Source organism: Lontra canadensis, unplaced genomic scaffold (genome assembly GCF_010015895.1).
Source record: "Lontra canadensis isolate GAN:19392208 unplaced genomic scaffold, GSC_riverotter_1.0 scaffold9, whole genome shotgun sequence".
Lineage (NCBI taxonomy): Eukaryota > Metazoa > Chordata > Mammalia > Carnivora > Mustelidae > Lontra > Lontra canadensis.
In genome coordinates, this window is record NW_022631003.1 from 32,557,006 (window position 1) to 32,575,759 (window position 18,754).

Here is an 18,754-nt window from a genome sequence, read left to right on the forward strand (position 1 = left end):
GGGTTTAACAATATATTTGATGCAACAGAAGAGAGAATTATTGCACAAAAACATTCTTAGAGGAAAATACCCAGGCTGAATTGCAAAGATAGTAGAAGAACAGAAACAAGCATAAGGACTAATAGAGAAAGATTTTTAAAAATCTATTTACTTGTAATTGAAGTTACTTAAGGAGAGGAGACATCAATTAAGGTAGAACTATACTGGTGGAAATACGCAGAGAAGTTTCCCAAACTAATGAAAGACATCAAGACACAGATGGAAGATGCACTACCAATTCCCAGAAAGATAAAAGACAGAAAAATAAAAACCCAAACCTCTGGGTACATATTGGAAAAACTTCTAAAACAGAAGATATAAGAGGAGTGCCTGGGTGGCCTCAGTCAGTTAAGCCTCAATCAGTAAAGATTCTTAATTTTGGCTCTATGCTGGGCATGGAGTATGGTTAAGATTCTCTCTCATCCTCTCCCTCTGTCCCTCCTCTCCAATCCCCCTTTAAACAGACAAAGAAAAAACTGAAGACATAAGGAAAATCTTAGCCAGAGAAAAAGGAAATTTACCTTTAAAGGAACAATAGAAGATTGGGAGTGCTTTTTCATTAGAAAAATAGAAGACAGAAGACTCTGGCAGCATTTCTGGCACATAATTTAAAAATTTATAGAAGTGGATATCAGTTTTCTATTTCTTGCCATAACAAATTATTACCATTATAGCAACTTAAAATAACATAAATAATATTCTTTTATTACTGCATAGTTCTTCTAAAAATATGTGTATATATTTAAATGCTATTTTATTTAGATACTATGAACTCAATCATAAAAATGTAAAACAACTTTATAGAAGTGGAAAAAATTTTTAATAGACAATTCACAGAAGAAAACTGGGTGACCAATAAACAGCTTATTCAATTGCACTATAATCAGCGGAAAATAAGTTAAAATAACAATGAGATACCTTTTGTACCCATTATATTGAAAATACTAAGAAGTCTGAAAATTTCAAGTGTTGGTAGGAATATGGGGAACAAGAAGAGGGACTACTAACACTTGCATAGACAGTGGGTAAAGCATGCAATGGTATGAATTGTCACAAGTGTTGTAATAAAACCTTTGTGGTTGAAGTTTAAGCAAAGCTAGGAAGTAGGAAAAAAGAGATTAACAAGACAAGCAGATTATGTAAGGCCTTATTTCCATGCTATGAAGTTTGTGTTTTCTCTGGAAGGAAATGGTCAGTTATTGCAATATTTATCCTTGTTCTGGATAGTAAACAAAGATCATTCTGAAAACAAAATGAAGAATGGTTAGGAGGGTACAGAACTGGAGAAACCAGTTAGGACACTGTTACAATATCACACAGAGGTGAGCAGGACCTAATGAAGATAACAGCAATAGGAATGGAAAAGGGGGATGTTTATAGAAGATATAGGGATAGAATCAATAGTATTTGTTACAGATAAGGCAAGAAGGTTAAAAGAATGAGAAAGTAATGGAAATTTCAGACATGCCCTACAGGATAAATGATGATGCAATTCACTGGAATAGGTTTCCCACCCTTCCAAAATGATGAATTCAATTTGGGTCATGTTGACTCAGAGGCATCTTTGGGGTCTGTAGTGACCAATTGTTTCCAAGGGTCCAAAGCTCATCTGGAAAATCTAAGCAAGAGATTTAGATTTAGCAGTCGTTGGTGTATTAATGGTTACTGATGCGCTGCTCATAGGTGATACCACATATATGAAATGTGATGGGAATAAAAGATGGTTAAGAATAGAATCCCAGGGATCAATATCTGAGACAGATGTAGAAGAAAAATCTGAAAAAGAGACTAAAAAAAAAAGAGAGAGAGAGAGAGAGAGATCCTGAAAAGGAGCAACCTTTTCAGGAAAACAATGGGTAAACAAGGAGAGGAATTCCAAAAAAGAAAGCATATCTGGTAAAGGCAAATACCACAGAGACATTAAGACAAAGACTAAGTTAATAGGAATGTAAGTTGGTGTGGCCACTGTGGAAAAGAATATGGAGTTCCTTAAAAAGTTAATATCATATGATCTAGCAATTCTACATCAAAAAATGAAACAATCTCAAAGATAGGTATATGCCTATCCCTGTCTTTATTGCAGGCTATTTACAATAGCCAAGATAATGGAAGGAACCTTAGTGCCCATCAATAAATGAATGGATAAAGAAGCTGTAGTATATAATACATATTGAATATATATATTCAGCCATTAAAAAAAGAATGAAACCTTACCATTTCCAACAACATGAATGGACCCGGAGAATATAATGCTAAATGAAATAAGTCAGACAAAGACAGTACTGAATGATTTCACTTACATGTGGAATCTAAAAACAACCACAACAAATGAACAAACCAAACAAAACGGAAGCAGACTCATAGATACCTGCAAGAAACTATTGGTTACTAGAGTTGGGAGGGGTTGGGGCAGATGACATAGGTTAAGAGAATTAAGAGGTACAAACTGAGTTATAAACTAAGTCATGCTGACGTACAGCATAGGTAATATAGTCAATAATATTGTAATAATGTTGTATGGTGGCCAATGATGACTTATCACAGGGATGATTTAATAATGTATAAAAATATCAAATCACTATGATGCACACCTGCAACTAATAGGATATTGTGTGTCAATTATACTTCAATAAAAAGTCATTGTATAGCATATTTGATTGCCAAGAGAGTAGATTTTATACTTTTTTATCACAAGAAAAAAATTATAACTATGTCTGGTGATAAATGTTAACTAGACTTATTGTGGCAATCATTTCTCGGTATATACAAATATCGAATCATTGGGGCACCTGGGTGGCTCAGTGTGTTAAGCCTCTGCCTTCAGCTCAGGTCATGATCCCAGGGTCCTGGGATCGAGCCCCGCATCGAGCTCTCTGCTCAGCAGAGAGCCTGCCTCCACCTCTCTCTCTGCCTGCCTCTCTGCCTACTTGTGATCTCTGTCAAATAAATAAATAAAATCTTTTTAAAAAATTGAATCATTATGTTGTAAACATGAAACTAATATAATGTGTCAACTTTACCTCAATAAAAAATAAGTAACCATTCAATTTACCACTCAGTTTACCAACTGGGAGGACAGTCTAAGGCAGAAGTAGATGGTAGTGGATTGAGGAGTAGAGGTGACGAATTAATGACATGGTCTTTCCAAATTGGTTGTAATAACACTACTAAGTGGAAGGTGAAGGAGGCTTGTGGTTTTGGTTTTTGTTGTTTTGTTTTGTTTTTGTTTTTTGCTTTTTTAAGGCGGCAGCCGTTTGAGGATACATACATATCTGGGGTAATGGGGCAGTGTGGAGGGAGAGGTGGTGTTAAAGGAAAAGAACGAATAGACTGAGTTGTGGAAGTAGCAAGAGGAAGAGCGAACAAAGTGTTTCACTTGAGATGGGAAAAGGGCCCTTCTTCCACCGAAACAAGATGGGCTGAGAAGAGAAGTCAAGCGGGTATGGGTGAAACTGCTTCTAAGTGCAAAGTAGGAACACACTTCTCTCTGATGGTCCTGTTTTCTCTGTGACATTATTTGCTGAGAGTAAGGATGGAGATGTGAGGGCAGGGATTTGTACATTGTTCGAGGAATAACAGACTAGTTCCGCTTATGAAGCACACAACTTTCTAACACACACACACACAGAGACACACACATACATACACACATACACACACCTTGCTGCCAATTACTAAGGGAATCACTAAGGGCTGAGGTGTGGCTGGAGACCAGTTTATTCAGTGGCAGCAATCTACACGTGTGTATATGCATGTGCGTGTGTGTGCGTGTGTTCTCTAGCAGTGCTCAACTACCAGACTATCTAGACGATTTGAATGGTTGCATCAAATCTCTTTGGGAATTTACTAATTGAGTGAGACAGAAGAACAGTGCTAACACTTATTGAGTGATCTTGGATATGACAATCTTTCTAAACCTCAGTTTCTTTATCTGTAAAATGGGACTAAAAATAGTATCTGTCTCACTGGGTTGTTGTGAGAATTAAATGAAATATTAGTGGGTTGTGTTTTTTGTTTGTTTTTTTTTTACCATGACTTTCAGTAAGAAATATGTAGCCTTATCATGAGAATTGAACGAATATCTACAAGTTCACAATGCCTTTCCCAAAATATTTGGGGACTTGATGTGTTTCAAAATTCAGAACTTGGGGGATTTCAGGAAAGTAATATGATGACTAGAATACATATTAGGTAACACCCTATCAGGGCTTAGAAAAGTATTCAAAATCAAACATCAATTTGTCCATAGCCAAACATATGAATAATTCACACAAACCATAATTAAAGACTATAAATAGACTACTCTCAGTTTTAGGTCAGATTTTGCCACCAAAGGAATTCAGGTCAGATTTGTCTCAAATGTATTTTTTTCCAAGTTTTTATTTAAATGTCAGCTAATTAACATACAGTGTAATAGTTTTAGCTGTAAAATTTAGTGATTCATCTCTTTTATACCACACCTGGTGGTCATCAAACATCAAATGCATTTTTTTTAAGTTTTGGCATTTTTCAGAATTTTATGGATTTTGGAATTTGGGGTATGAATGTGTAGATATAGATATATTCTTTAAAAGGTACCCAGCACATAATAAGTATGATTATTATTTTTGGAATTTCATTTCTAAAATGACAGCTATTACCCACTGAAGGGATTTAATGATGTACTATTAGGTTCTGACCCACCCTCTGAGAAATGCTAACATAAATGTTTATTAGCCTAGTCTGTGGTACATACTAGGCTCTCAACACATTAGAAGGAAAAATTACCATCTTATATTTGCATAATATTTTAAGTTTACAAAATTCTTTTAAGCACATAGTTGCTGTCATCTTCACAGTAACTTTATCAAAAATTATCTAAATGGCTTACCTTTCTCTTTACTTGATAGTTTCATGAATAGAAGGAAATTTAAATAATGATAATCACATCTTCCTATGGCATTTATACCTTGACAACTACAGCACTTTTTAACTTTAATTATGTTATGTGAAAGAGACAATTTTGTTGCACAGATAAACAGAACTACCAGATCAAACCATATGTCTTAGGTTATAAAATATACCATTTCTATATAGAATGTGTCCAGTAGAATATACAGCTATATAAAAGTTATACTTTCAAAGCACATTATTCAGTTCTTAAAATGAACTAAAGACACATTTCTCTAAAGTCACCTTATAATCTTTGTGCTTTTTTTTTAAATTTCTTTCCAGTGTACCAGAATTCATTATTTATGTACCACACCCAGTGCTCCATGCAATACGTGCCCTCCATAATACCCGCCACCAGGCTCACCCAACTTCCCACTCCCTGCCCCTTCAAAACCCTCAGATTGTTTTTCAGAGTCCATAGTCTCTCATGGTTCATCTTCCTCTCCAATTTCCCTCAACTCCCTTCTCCTCTCCATCTCCCCATGTCCTCTGTGTTATTTCTTATGCTCCACAAGTAAGTGAAACCATATGATAATTGACTGTCTCTGCTTGACTTATTCCACTCAGCATAATCTCTTCCAGTCCCATCTATGTTGATACAAAAGTTGGGTATTCATCCTTTCTGATGGAGGCATAATACTCCATAGTGTATATGGACCACATCTTCCTTATCCATTCATCAGTTGAAGGGCATCTTGGTTCTTTCCACGGTTTGGTGACCGTGGCCATTGCTGCTATGAACATTGGGGTACAGATGGCCCCTCTTTCACTACGTCTGTATCTTTGGGGTAAATACCCAGTAGTGCAATTGCAGGATCATACAGAAGCTCTATCTTTAATTTCTTAAGGAATCTCCACACTGTTCTCCAAAGTGGCTGCACCAACTTGCATTCCCACCAACAGTGTTAAGAGGGTTCCCCTTTCACCACATGCTCTCCAACACACGTTGTTTCCTGTCTTGTTAATTTTGGCCATTCTAACTGGTGTAAGGTGGTATCTCAATGTAGTTTTGATTGGAATCTCCCTGATGGCTAGTGATGATGAACATTTTTTCCTGTGTCTGATAGCCATTTGTATGTTTTCATTGGAGAAGTGTCTGTTATGTCTTCTGCCCATTTTTTGACATGATTATCTGTTTTGTGCTTTATTTTTTAGTGCTCTTGGAGACATTAAAATAGCTGAAGTGAATGTCAAGGGTTTATTTGTGAAACTCATTAACTCTTCCCTTGACAAAGAATTGGAGATTGGAGGTCATATTCTCCAGCAAAATGTGAATGGACAAACAGTCTCTTTTTACCGCTTCCTTCCAAATATCACAATGCAGGCCAATTGCACAGTAACAGTGAGTATAAAATATAAATGTTATGAACTAGAATTTTATAGGAAAAAATATTTCACCCAGCCAGACTTGCTTAGCACCAGTTTCTTCATCACTCGATTACTAGGTAAAATGTGATTTCTTGTTGTTGTTAGTTACTTGTCCCACTTCGTCCACCCCTGAATGTAAATTAATACCCGTAAGTAAATTTCCATGGCTTTTCTCAATCTGTGTACAATACCTTTTGGGATTTTTAAATATTTATTTATTTATTTATTTGAGAGAGAGAGAGAGAGCAGTGGGTGGGAGAAGGAACAGAGGGATAGTCAGTCTTTTTAAAAAAATTTATTTTTTTAATAAACATATAATGTATTTTTATCCCCAGGGGTACAGGTCTGTGAATCGCCAGGTTTACACATTTCACAGCACTCATCATAGCACATACCCTCCCCAATGTCCATATCCCCACCCCCCTTTCCCGTCCCCCCTCCCCCCAGCAACCCTCAGTCTGTTTTTTGAGATTAAGTCTTTTTTGGTTTGTCTCCCTCCCAATCCCACCTTCTTTCATTTTTTCTTTTCCTACCTCCCAACCCCCCCACATTGCATCTCCACTTCTTTATATCAGGGAGATCATATGATAGTTGTCTTTCTCTGATTGACTTATTTCGCTAAGCATAATAAGAGGGAGAGAGAGTCTTAAGCAGACTCCACGCTAAGTGCAGAGCTCACTTTCACAACACTGAGATCATGACCTGAGTGAAACCAAGAGTCAGTGAGGTAATTGAAGTAATCAACTGTGCCACCCAGGTGCTCTGAATACTTTTTGTTTTTATTATTCAACTATTAAAATAAAATACCTAGTTTCCTAAAAGTAAACAAGCATAATCCTTAAAAGAAAAGCAAAGAGATTGTTTGCTTAGAGAACAGGTAATTTGCTGATGCTGGAAGGTTTCCTCTCTTTCTTGTAATTTCCTTTATGCCATGTACAGTAACTGATTGGAGTCACACAGCTTGATATTATATATTGTACAGTCATATTTTAAAACCTCATCTGTGCAGAATGATACATTGCAATGACCCTCTGACATATACAAAACTCCATGGAACTCAAAGGTCATTTGTCACTAACAAACCATTTTTTTACAGGTGTGGGCAGCTGTATCTGAAGCAAAGCATCAGCCACCATCAGATTTTCTTTGGAGAGAACAAAACAAGTTTAGAACAAGCCCAAACTGTACAACGATTTTGTGCAAACCTAATGGTGAAGTCAGTGTCCTATTCTTAACAATGGGTTTTGAAAGAAGAATGGATAGCTGTCCTTATGTTCTCCTTCTCCTCTTAGCTGACTCAAGTATTTTCCATCCTTAATAGCTTAGATAAAACCATCACTAACTGCAATAACATGTCAGGCAAATCAACAGCACCCTGTTCCCAGGGCCCAAGTGCCAAAGAGCTACTTATAATCTGGCAAAAATAATTTTCATGGCCAATATTTCTAAGAAGTTACTTTAAATTCCAGAGTCAAGGATGGATTTTATTTATGATATTTAGGTTGAAGAGTGGAATAATAAAGGAGTGTACTATGTAGACATCTCTTCTATTCCTTTGTGCACCTCTCAATTATTTGTTGAGATTATTCTCTATTCCAATGACTATAATATAATAATGTAGAATAGGACATGATATCTGCTCTTAAGAGACTATTATTGAAAGGATCTATAGTCTAATTTGTAACAACTATACGTTATTCACTATAAAATTAAGTGTATTAGTAATTATTTTGGATAACTCATTCCCAATATTTGACAATTTTATAGTTTCATTCTATCTTTTCCTTAGCATAATATTAGCATAAATAGATGCCCAAAGACACACTAATAAAGTTGAAAGATATCTTTGTTTACAACAAAAAGTTATTCCTTTTTCAAAGCCATTCTTTTGATTTTTCTTGAATACCTGCCCTTTATTTTCTTACCTCCAGTCTTACTTACTATGTCCTATAACTACTAATCCAGATAATATGTTGATTGGAATCTATCTTTCTGATTGTCTTGCTTGCTACATTATACCTCATGCTTCGTTTGACTTTTCCTTTAGAGTAGACTTGCTAATTTATTAAGAGCCATTTAATGTCTTTCTGTAAGAACAGTAGTTGTCATTAGAACACTCATTAGTTGTAATTTTGAGGCCTTTACTCACCTTTAGATCTTTTAGTGGGCTCAAGATGAATTTTATAATACTTCTAATGATTTTCACTGTTGGAAAAATAAGGTGATATAATCTAAATTATTTACTCAGGCTCATAAAAAATCATTGACAAAACTAAGATTAAGGCATTCTTATTTCAGACTTTTCATCACATTTATCCATGCATTTATTCATGTTCTGGGTTTCTACTTTGTATACACACTGTTCCCAGGCACTGTATGTTGAACCAGACAGACAAGATCCCTAAGCTCCTGGAATGCCCATTTGAGTAAGTTGTCATTCCCTGGAACAGGATTAGTCTTTGTACTTATTTATTTGACAGACAGAGATCACAAGTAGGCAGAGAGACAGGCAGAGAGAGAGGGGAGGAAGCAGGCTCCTCGCTGAGCAGAGAGCCCGATGCGGGGCTCGATCCCAGGACCCTGAGATCATGACCCGAGCCGAAGGCAGAGGCTTAACCCACTGAGCCACCCAGGCGCCCCTAGTCTTTATACTTATACTACACTTTTTACTCTGGTTTGAACTACTTTGCACATAAAGGATCGGATTATTTTTGCAGGGTGGTGTAAACATAAGTAATTTTATTTGCTAGTAAAAGAGTGAAACTGACCAATGAATTCATATGGGGAAAATTTACATATGTTTAGTATCTGCCAAGCATTATGCTATGTGCTGGAGGGAAAAGAGCACAACTATTGCATGGTTTCTCTCTTCAGGAAACTCAGAGTCTAGTTAGTTTCCTTAATAGTTCCAGCTAGGATTCTAGCTCAAAAAAATGTGGTTTCCTCTCCACATCTCTAGTTCTACTGCCCATTTCCCCATTTCAAATAAGACCTATATATAAACATACACATATGTGTAATATCTTAAATATTTAAATTTTAATGATAACATTACAACTACTTTTTGCATAGTTCTTCAAAGTTATGAATTTTAGTAGTTTAGCCGAATCTCACAACACCCTCATACAGCAATTCCCTACTATCACCCTCCCCTTTTCACATATGAGGACACAGTCCAATACAGTAAATGACTAATCTGCCTGAGGTTACGCCCCTTACAATTTTTGAAACTGGAAACTAAGTCCAGGATGTCTTACTCCTCATTGTGTTCCTAATTCACACACAGTAGGTAAGTGACATTAAACTGTTTGACTTCGAAATGTTATTGCAATAAGCCTATGACATTTAAAAAATCTACCTAACTGCATTGGTATTTGATACTAATGAATCATTTTTGTTAGGCTGTTGCCTGGTACACTCCTATTCACTGGAAGCAAGCGTGGGAGAAATTAGAGACTGACATTGAATTTGACAGACGCTCAGTTGTAAGTCCAACATCTCAAAGACACATGTTTAGTTGGCCAGCAGCTGTAACTACAACTAAAGAAAAACAAGATAAATGTAATAAAGATAATTCAAAATGTCAGATGGAGCAAGTTAAAGTTTTTCTTAGAAGGTAAAATTTACTTGGCTTTTTTTTTTAATTGATTCCTTCCCACAATTAGTAACTGAAGAAGTAGGAATGACTAGATGACAAATAGATATATGATGAATAGGTAATTCAAATAAAAAAATCCTACTTCAAATAGGACCATACTTTTTGTGTTTTATGAAAAACAGAGCAAGCAGGGTTATTGTCATGGGACAGTAGAGGCTGGTGACTTCCACTAGGCAATATCAACACCCCTCTGGCCATTTCACTTCTTAGTGGCACTGCTGTTAGAGGCAGGGTTATGGAGAGGTGAAGAGAGAAAATTATCACCTTGTCTTTAGCAGTGCTTAGGAGGAGGAAGACGTGCATCATCTAGAAATTTCATCTTGGATCAAGAGCTGGCTTGCAGCGAAAAGTGCAGAATTTATGTCACACTTATCTAGGCAAATACTTCTGATGTTGACAAAAGTGCTGCTCAAAAGTCAAGAAAAGCCATATTCTCTGGTCTTAAAACATGCTTTCGCTTTTATTGAACCTTCATTGCTAATTCCACTATATAAGATATTTTGGGTTTACTTTTGGCTCAATTTTTTTTTTCCTTAACAGAGAAATTGAAAACCGACCAAGCCCCTTTCCCAATAGCAGCCCTTGGTGCCACAGTCCCAGTGCCCCTGCACACCCCTACAGTCCTCTGATTGAAACTTGCAGTACGTGTGTGGCTGGAAGCGGCTTAGACAGACACCGAAGGCCTAAGTCATCCAGGCCTGATCGAGCCCAGGTAAGTCAAAGGGATACTCATTCCAGTGGAGAGTTAAGGGATGGGGGGGGGGGGGGGGGGGGGGAGGCGGTGTGGTGAGGGAGGACAAGAGAGTAGGAGGGAGTGAAGGTGGGAGATCTGGTGAAATGGATTAAGTGGTTAAATTCTCTAAAAACTAAAAGCTATTCATATCTTTAAATATAGATGGCTTCTAAAGCAAATATCTGAAATCATTCACTTACATTTGCTTTAGCATAGTGTCTTCTACTGTTCTTGGTAAGTATCTGTGGAATGAATCAATGAATCAAAAGAATAGTGTGGCAAGCAAGAGTACATAGGATCCTTGAAGTCTGGTCAAAAGTACATCAAAAATTAATTATGTACTATACAGTGGCTAACAACATAATTTTTAAAAAGTAATTTGTTTTTTATTAGGCAGGAAAAACTTTCCCTACAAAGTTATGCTGTCCTTAAAGATAAAGCCATCTTTTCCAAACACATTCTAATTTAATCCCAAATTCTTAACTCTTTTTCAACAAGAAGTTTCTTATTTAAGTCATCTAAGGTTCTCAGAGTTGTGTTATTAAGCCAGGATCTGTGAATGGATTTCAGGAAGTCCCTAAACTGCTGTTTTAGGTACATAAATGTGTACAAAATGTGTACCTATATGTTACTTCCTGGGAAAAGAGTTCATGAGGTTCATCAGGTGCCCCCCCAAATGTTTACAAGATACTAATTAAAACACAGTGTGAGATTCTAAGCTGTGGAGAAAGTCTGTTTCATACAGGTGCTATATCCTGTTCAAGCTATAATGATTTGCAGCTTTTATTTAGTAGAGGGATGCTTTTTTAAATGACATCTTGGACAGACCCAATATATAGGACAGATATAAGCAAGCCTGTCAAAGTTGAAGGAAGGGTAGCAATTCTCACTCCTCACTACACCTTTTTTCCATCCCGTCTTTCCTTGCTTCATCCCTCCCTCCTTCCCTGTGATCTTTGAGGCACCTCTCTGGAATCATAAAATTCTATACCACAGTATGAAAACCACTGTGTAAGTAGACCAACACATAATTGGAGGTGCACTCCCAAAATAGTAACTTTTAGAAGTGAAATGTTGAAAATGATGTAAAGTCCTGAATATATTCTATTTCATAAAATTAAATACCCTATATCTTTGTGCTTTAGTTTCTTCATCTGTCAAGTAAGAGATTTGGCCTGAAATTTAAAGAGTTCTTTCAGCAATAATTTATATGTATAATCTTATGTATAATACACACAGATACACACCTTTAGTACATTACAACTTAGATTTGAGACTCACAAGAAGTATGTGAATTGTTTTTCCTCATTTAATGATAGTTTTCGCTATTTTACCCATTCTAAACAACTTGTTTCCCAAAGAAATTTGACTTCAAATTTTCTTTTTCTTAATTTTTTATTCAACTACAATTAACATAAAGTGTTATATTAGTTTCAGATATATAAAATAATTATTTAAGTATCTGTGCATTACTCAGTGCCCAACATGATAAATGTACTCATAATCCCCCTCACCTTTTTCATCCATCCCTCCCCCAACAACCTCCCCCCTGGCAACCAATAGTTGGTTCTCTAAATTTAAGAGTCTGTTTATGAACAGACATTACCCTAACGAAGACATACAGATAGGCAGCATGAAAAGATGCTCAACTTCACTCATCATCAGGGAAATGCATATCAAAACCACAAAGAGATATCACTGCATACCTGTCAGAATGTCTAAAATCAAAATTCAAGAAACAAGTGTTGGCAAGGATGTGAAGAAAAAGGAACAAAACAAATGAAAAAAAGGGAAAGGACAAGCTGAGAAACAGACTCTTAACTATAGAGAACTAACAGATGGTTACCAGAGGGAAGTTGGATGGGGGGATGGGTGAAATTGGTAAAGGAGATTAAGACTACATTTTCCTGGATAAACACTGAGTAATATATTGAACTACTGAATCACTATATTGTACATCTGAAACTAATACCACACTGTATGTTAACTATACTGGTATTATAATAATTTTTTAAAGCTTCTTTTTGTCTCTTTTATTCTTTGTACACATGTTTTATTTCTTAAATTGTACTTGTGAATAAAATCATATGATATTTATCTTTCTCTGACAGACTTATTTCACTTAACATTATATCCTCTAGATACATCCATGTTGTTGCAAATGGTCAGATGTCATCCATTTTAAGGTTGAATAATATTCCATTATACACACACACACAAATACACACATACACATACCGCTTCTTTATTTAATCATCTATGGATGGACACTTGGGTTGCTTCCATATCTTGGCTACTGTAAAAAATGCTACAGTAAACATAGGGGTGCATATCTCTTTTAATTAGTTTTTTCATTTTATTTGGGCAAATATCCAGTAGTGAAATTACTGGATCATATGGTAATTCTATTTTTTGAGGAACTTCCATACTGTTTTCCACAGCAGCTGCACCAATTTGCATTCCCACCAACAGTGCACAAGTGTTCCTTTTTCTCCACATCTTCACCAACACTTGTTATTTTTTGTCTTTTTTATTTTAGCCATTCTGACAGATGTAAGGTGATATTTCATTGTGGATTTGATTTTGCATTTCCCTGATAATGAGTCACGTTTAGCATCTTTTCATGTGTCTAATGGCCATCTGTATGTATTCTTTGGAAAAATATCTATTCCGGTCCCCTGTCCATTTCTCAATTGGATTATTTGTTCCTTTCGTGTTCAATTGTATCAGGTTTTTTTTGTTGTTGTTGTTGTTGTTGTTGTTTGGATTTAAGTTCCAGTTAGTTAACGTACAGTGTAATATTAGTGTCGTGTAGAATTTAGTGATTCATCACTTATTCATAACACCCAGTGCGCATCACAGCAAGTGCCCTCCTTAGTACCCAACACGCATTTAACTCATTCCCCTGACACCTCCCTTCCAATAACCATCAGTTTGTTCTCTATAGTTTAGAGTCCATTTTCCAGTTTGCCTCTCTTTTTTCCCTTATGCTCATCTGTTTTGTTTCTTAAATTCCACATATGAGTGAAATCACTTATTTCACTTAGCATTACACTCTCCAGCTCCATCCACTTCTTTGCAAATGGTCAGATTTTATTATTTTTATGGCTGAGTAATATTTGATTGCATATATAAACAACTTCTTTATCCACTCATCAGTCAATGGGCATTTGAGCTCTTTCCATTTTTTGGCTATTGTTGGTAACGCCGCTATAAACATCAGGGTGCATGTATCCCTTCAAATCAGTATTTTTGTATCCCTTGGTAAATACTCAGTAGAGCAATTGTGGAATGTAACGTAGTTCATTTTTAGCTTTGTGAGGAAACTCCATACTGTTTTCCAGAGTAGCTGCATAAGTTTGCATTCCCACCAACAGTGTAAGAGGATTCCCCTTTCTCCACATCCTTGCTAACACGTGTTGTTTCCTATGTAGTTAATTTTAGTCACTTTGGTGGGTGTGAGGTGATGTCTCATTGTAGTTTTGATTTGTATTCCCCTGATGCTGAGAGATGTTGAGCATCTTTTCATGTGTCTGCTGGCCATCTGGATGTCTTCTTTGGGAAAATATCTATTCATGTCTTCTGCCCATTTTTTTAAACTGGATTGTTATTTTTTTGGGTGTTGAGTTTTAAAAGTTCTTATGGATTTTGGATACCCTTTATCAGGTAAGTAAGGTGTTAAAGTCCTCTACTATGATTGTATCACCATCAGTTGCTTCCTTTATGTGTATTATTCGGTGCTCTGTGTATTTGACTGTTCTCATGTTGGTGTGGAAGTATTTACAATTGTTATATCTTCTTGTCAGATTATTCCCTTTACAATTACATAGTGTCTTCCTTTGTCTGTTGTTATGGTCTTTGTTTTAAAGGCTACTTTTTCTGATATGTATTGCTCCCCCAGATGTCTTTTCACCTCCATTTGCGTAATAAATGCTTTTTCAGTCCCTTCACTTTCAATCTGCGTGTGTCTTTAAGGTCTGAAATGAGTCTCTTGTAGGCAGCATATAAGTAGGTCTTGCTTTTTATCCATACCGTCACTCTATATAGTCTTTTGACTAGAGCATTTAGTCCATTCACATTCAGAGTAATTAGTGATAGGTATGTGTACTTATTGCCATTTTGTTACATGTTTTATGGTTGTTTTGTAATTATCTCTTCCCTTCTTCTCTTTCTCTCTCCTCTCACATTTTTCTGTTTTTTTTTAATTTTATTTTTTATAAACATATAATATATTTTTTCCCCAGGGGTACAGGTCTGTGAATCACCAGGTTTACACACTTCACTGCACTCACCATAGCACATACCCTCCCCAATGTCCATAACCCAACCACCCACTCCCTACCCCTTCCCCCCAGCAACCCTCAGTTTGTTTTGTGAGATTAAGAGTCACTTATGGTTTATCTCCCTCCCAATCCCATCTTGCTTCATTTACTCTTCTCCTATCCCCTTAACCCCCATTTTGCATCTCCTCTCCCTCATATCAAGGAGATCATATGATAGTTGTCTTTCTCCGATTGACTTATTTCGCTAAGCATGATACCCTCTAGTTCCATCCACGTCGTCGCAAATGGCAAGATTTCATTTCTTTTGATGGCTGCATAGTACATTTTTCTGTATTTTTAGTGATATGCTTGGACTCCTTTCTCCTTATTTTTTCCATATTTATGAGTGGGTTTTGATTTGTAGTTACTATTAGGTTTATATATACCATCTTATACATATAGCAGTTTATATTAAATTGATGGTGGCTTAATTCTCAACACATTCTTTACTCCTTCCCCTAACATACTTTAGGTATATAGTGTTATATTTTCCATCCTTTTATTTTGTTAATCCCTTATCTGATCTTTATAGATATACTTCATTTTACTGCTTTTGAGCTTTCTTTTGTATTGCTCCCTGAGAAGGTTTTCCTGGTGGTCAGGGCCTGTAGTTAGGCCTGATATTTAACCCCAGCCCACTGTGGGGATTCATTTGGAGTGGTTTCTCTCATTATCTTTCTCTCTCCAGTAAGAGTCACACTGCAGTGGTCCTGGTCCCTGCTGGGGCTGTTTGTACCATTTTGGATGGGCTCTAGCCAAGGGCATATTGGATGAAGGAAGTCCACAGGAAAACATGGGGGTGAACTGATGTGCTGGCAAGGGTCATGCTGGTCTGCTGTGGGATAGCCCTTGCAGCCACCCAGGAAAACTGCCAAGGCTCACCAGGTTGAAGGGGGTAGATCCGAAAAAGTTCACAGGAGACTGACATGCAATGTTCACAATGCTGTCTCTGCTATGGTAGGAGACTGTTGGCCACTTTGGAGAACTCCTGCAAAGGCTGGGTGCATGGGCAGGTCCACAGAAGAGTGCAGGAGTGGGGTATGCTTTTAGCAGGTTAGGTGGAGAATGTTGGCACTGCACTCATTCCCACAGGCATCCATATATTTAGGCTGGGATGCAGGGGAAGGAAATGGCACCCCCAGCTCTTTTGCTCTTGCAGTAATCTCCCAAAGATCCCTGCCTCTCCAGCACACGCTCTGAGATTAGCAAACAAATCTCCTTGTATCATTCCAGGAATTTTTCAAACTGTTGCTTCTATGCTGTAATTTAGCAAGGCTGCTTGTTATGCTGTCACTATAAGGGCAGGAACTCTACCCTCCCAGCTATCCTAGGGTTGAGCCACTGATTTCTTAAGTTCCAGGTATTAGGCCCCTGATTATTAGACCCCTGTTGTTTTCAAAGCCAAATGTTATAGGGATTCTTCTCTGTGTGTGTTCCCTGTGCCTGAGGTGCCTGGTATGGGGTCTGGTCCTCTCCCCCTCTCTTACAGTGGTGGCATCCCTCCCTTCCTGAGAAAGTCCTGTGGGTCTCTTTGGCTCCCAACCATGTCTCTGTCCTTCCTACCCTTTATGATGTGGCCTCTTCTCTACATTTAGCTGTGGGGAGTTTGTTCTGCCAGTCTTTAGGCTGTCTTCTTGTAATTTGCAGTGATGTAGGTGTTATCTAGTTCTATCTATGGGACGAGGTAAGCTTAGGATCCTCCTACTCTGCCATCTTCCTCAGAAGTCCTTTACCATTTTCTTATGTTATTAGATTGATTAGGTTCTCTGGTATATTACGGAATATATATGGTTCCAGTGAGCATGACCATCTTTGACCTGTTCGTACATGAGAATGCTTCTAAAACAATAATAGCAGGATGTTTGCCAAAGTTACCACTTATAGCTTGATCTGCTGAGAATTAACCCCATTGTAATTAGCAGAAACTTGAGGGAGTGTTCTGAACTTCTAAAATATATGGAAATTTTATCTAATATGATAGAAATTTTATCTAATATGATAGAAATCACAAAATGCACAAAAGCTGCAGTTAAGTTAGTTAAAGCCTACACATTATGAAAGGATTTAATAAGATATGAAGTTCGTGCTTCCACACTGAATGTTCACAACAAACTAAAACACACACACACACACACACACACACACACACACACACACTTATAAAAAGAAAGTACTCCTGATAATTATGGAGTTATGAAAAAGGGTTTCATCATAGCCCCCTACAAAAAAAAAAAAAAAAAGCCAAAAATTGTGGATAGATTCTCCTGAAGAGTCCTTTCAGCAATCCTACCAAGTGGGAGAGGGCATCCACTGGCCCTTCCTTCCATGAACAACCAAATCTCTTGCCGTAATTGCTCTCATTTTCTCTGTTAGAAGCACACTTACCCCATAACTTCAGACATCACCACAACTTTTATCAAAAGATTGTCAATCTCCTATCTTAAGAGAAATCTGATGACAGATATTAAAATATTTTCATCTCATTGTAAGTCCCATTATTATTCCCACTTCACAGAAAAAGAAAGTTAGTAATAAGTTAAAAAATTTTCCTTCTTTGAAATTTTTTTAATGCTATAAAATACAGAAAGTTGCAAAAGACACTCCTCTGTCTACTCCCCCAACTGAAAAGGTTAATAAAAAAAAAAAGAAAGAAAAAAGAAAAGAAGCAGAATCTCCTGTAGTTCTTTCTATGGTCCTTGTCTCCTCCCTCTCTCCCTGAAGCATGAACTTGGGTGTTGATGGTGGTGGTGGCGTTTTGTATTGTGTTGTTGTTCAGCTCAAATCTAACCTGAAATTCTGAAATTTTTCCACTTTGAACTGTTGAAGCCTAGAAAATTTATCCATAACTTCTAATATATCTTCCAAACCTAGAACATATTATTCCTTTTAATATGAATACATATTCAAGATATGCTATCAACAAATTTAAACTATTTCTTGACCTTAACAGAAGAATTGAAGGAACGCTGAACAAAAAAAGAGGGAGAGAACATAGACAACTATGCAAAACATTTTCTACCATAAGCAATTTATTCAAAAATGATTGAGTGCCTATAATATATCACAGTGCTAAATATGAGAGACACAAAAACAAATAAGGTATCCTCCTTCTAGGGAGAAAGACAACTAGCAAAGCAACAAAAGTGGTAGAATAATGACTTCCAAATATTTTTGACCATAAACCACAGTAAGAAATATGGTCTATATGATTATTCAATATACATATACACATATACATATGTAACTGAAACAAAAGTTTCAAGAGGCAATACTTATTTTTGAACTGTCTGTATTTCCTACTCTTTCTATTTCATTTTAAGTACCTGTCATGACCCTCTAACTTTATTTCATAACCAATAAATGGGACAGGATCTGCTCTTTGAAAAACATTGTTTTAGAAACATTTATAAGGTGACATGAGAGCAACTGAAAAGGCAACTCAGAGGAGATGTATTTGAACTATGATATTGAAGGATGAATAGAAGTTATTCAGGTTGAAAAGAAAGTGGACAAAGCATTCTGAATAAAAGAAACAGCATATTTTAAAAGCATATGGAGATAAAAATAAATTCTATGTCTAGAGAACAGTGAGAAATTGTATCCAACTGAAATATATGTTGAGATGTTAGTCTGGAAAGTTTGGTGGGTACAAAATTTTAAAGGTTTTTGCACACCATTATGTATTGTAGAGTTAGACTGTGT

General features: G+C 36.6%; 1 protein-coding gene across 3 annotated transcripts in view; it reads left to right on the forward strand.

The window, feature by feature from the left end:
• Positions 1–18,754, forward strand: part of LMNTD1 (lamin tail domain containing 1) — a 60,634-nt gene that overhangs the window by 26,961 nt on the left and 14,919 nt on the right. For 2 of the 3 annotated variants that reach the window (XM_032855228.1, XM_032855230.1), the window contains 4 exons: positions 6,127–6,313; positions 7,436–7,555; positions 9,741–9,955; positions 10,538–10,709. In XM_032855228.1, coding sequence (XP_032711119.1) covers positions 6,127–6,313; positions 7,436–7,555; positions 9,741–9,955; positions 10,538–10,709 — 694 coding nt within the window. Of the gene's footprint in view, positions 1–6,126; positions 6,314–7,435; positions 7,556–9,740; positions 9,956–10,537; positions 10,710–15,740; positions 15,833–18,754 lie in introns of those variants that run through there. The other variant, XM_032855229.1, reaches the window with a different exon arrangement.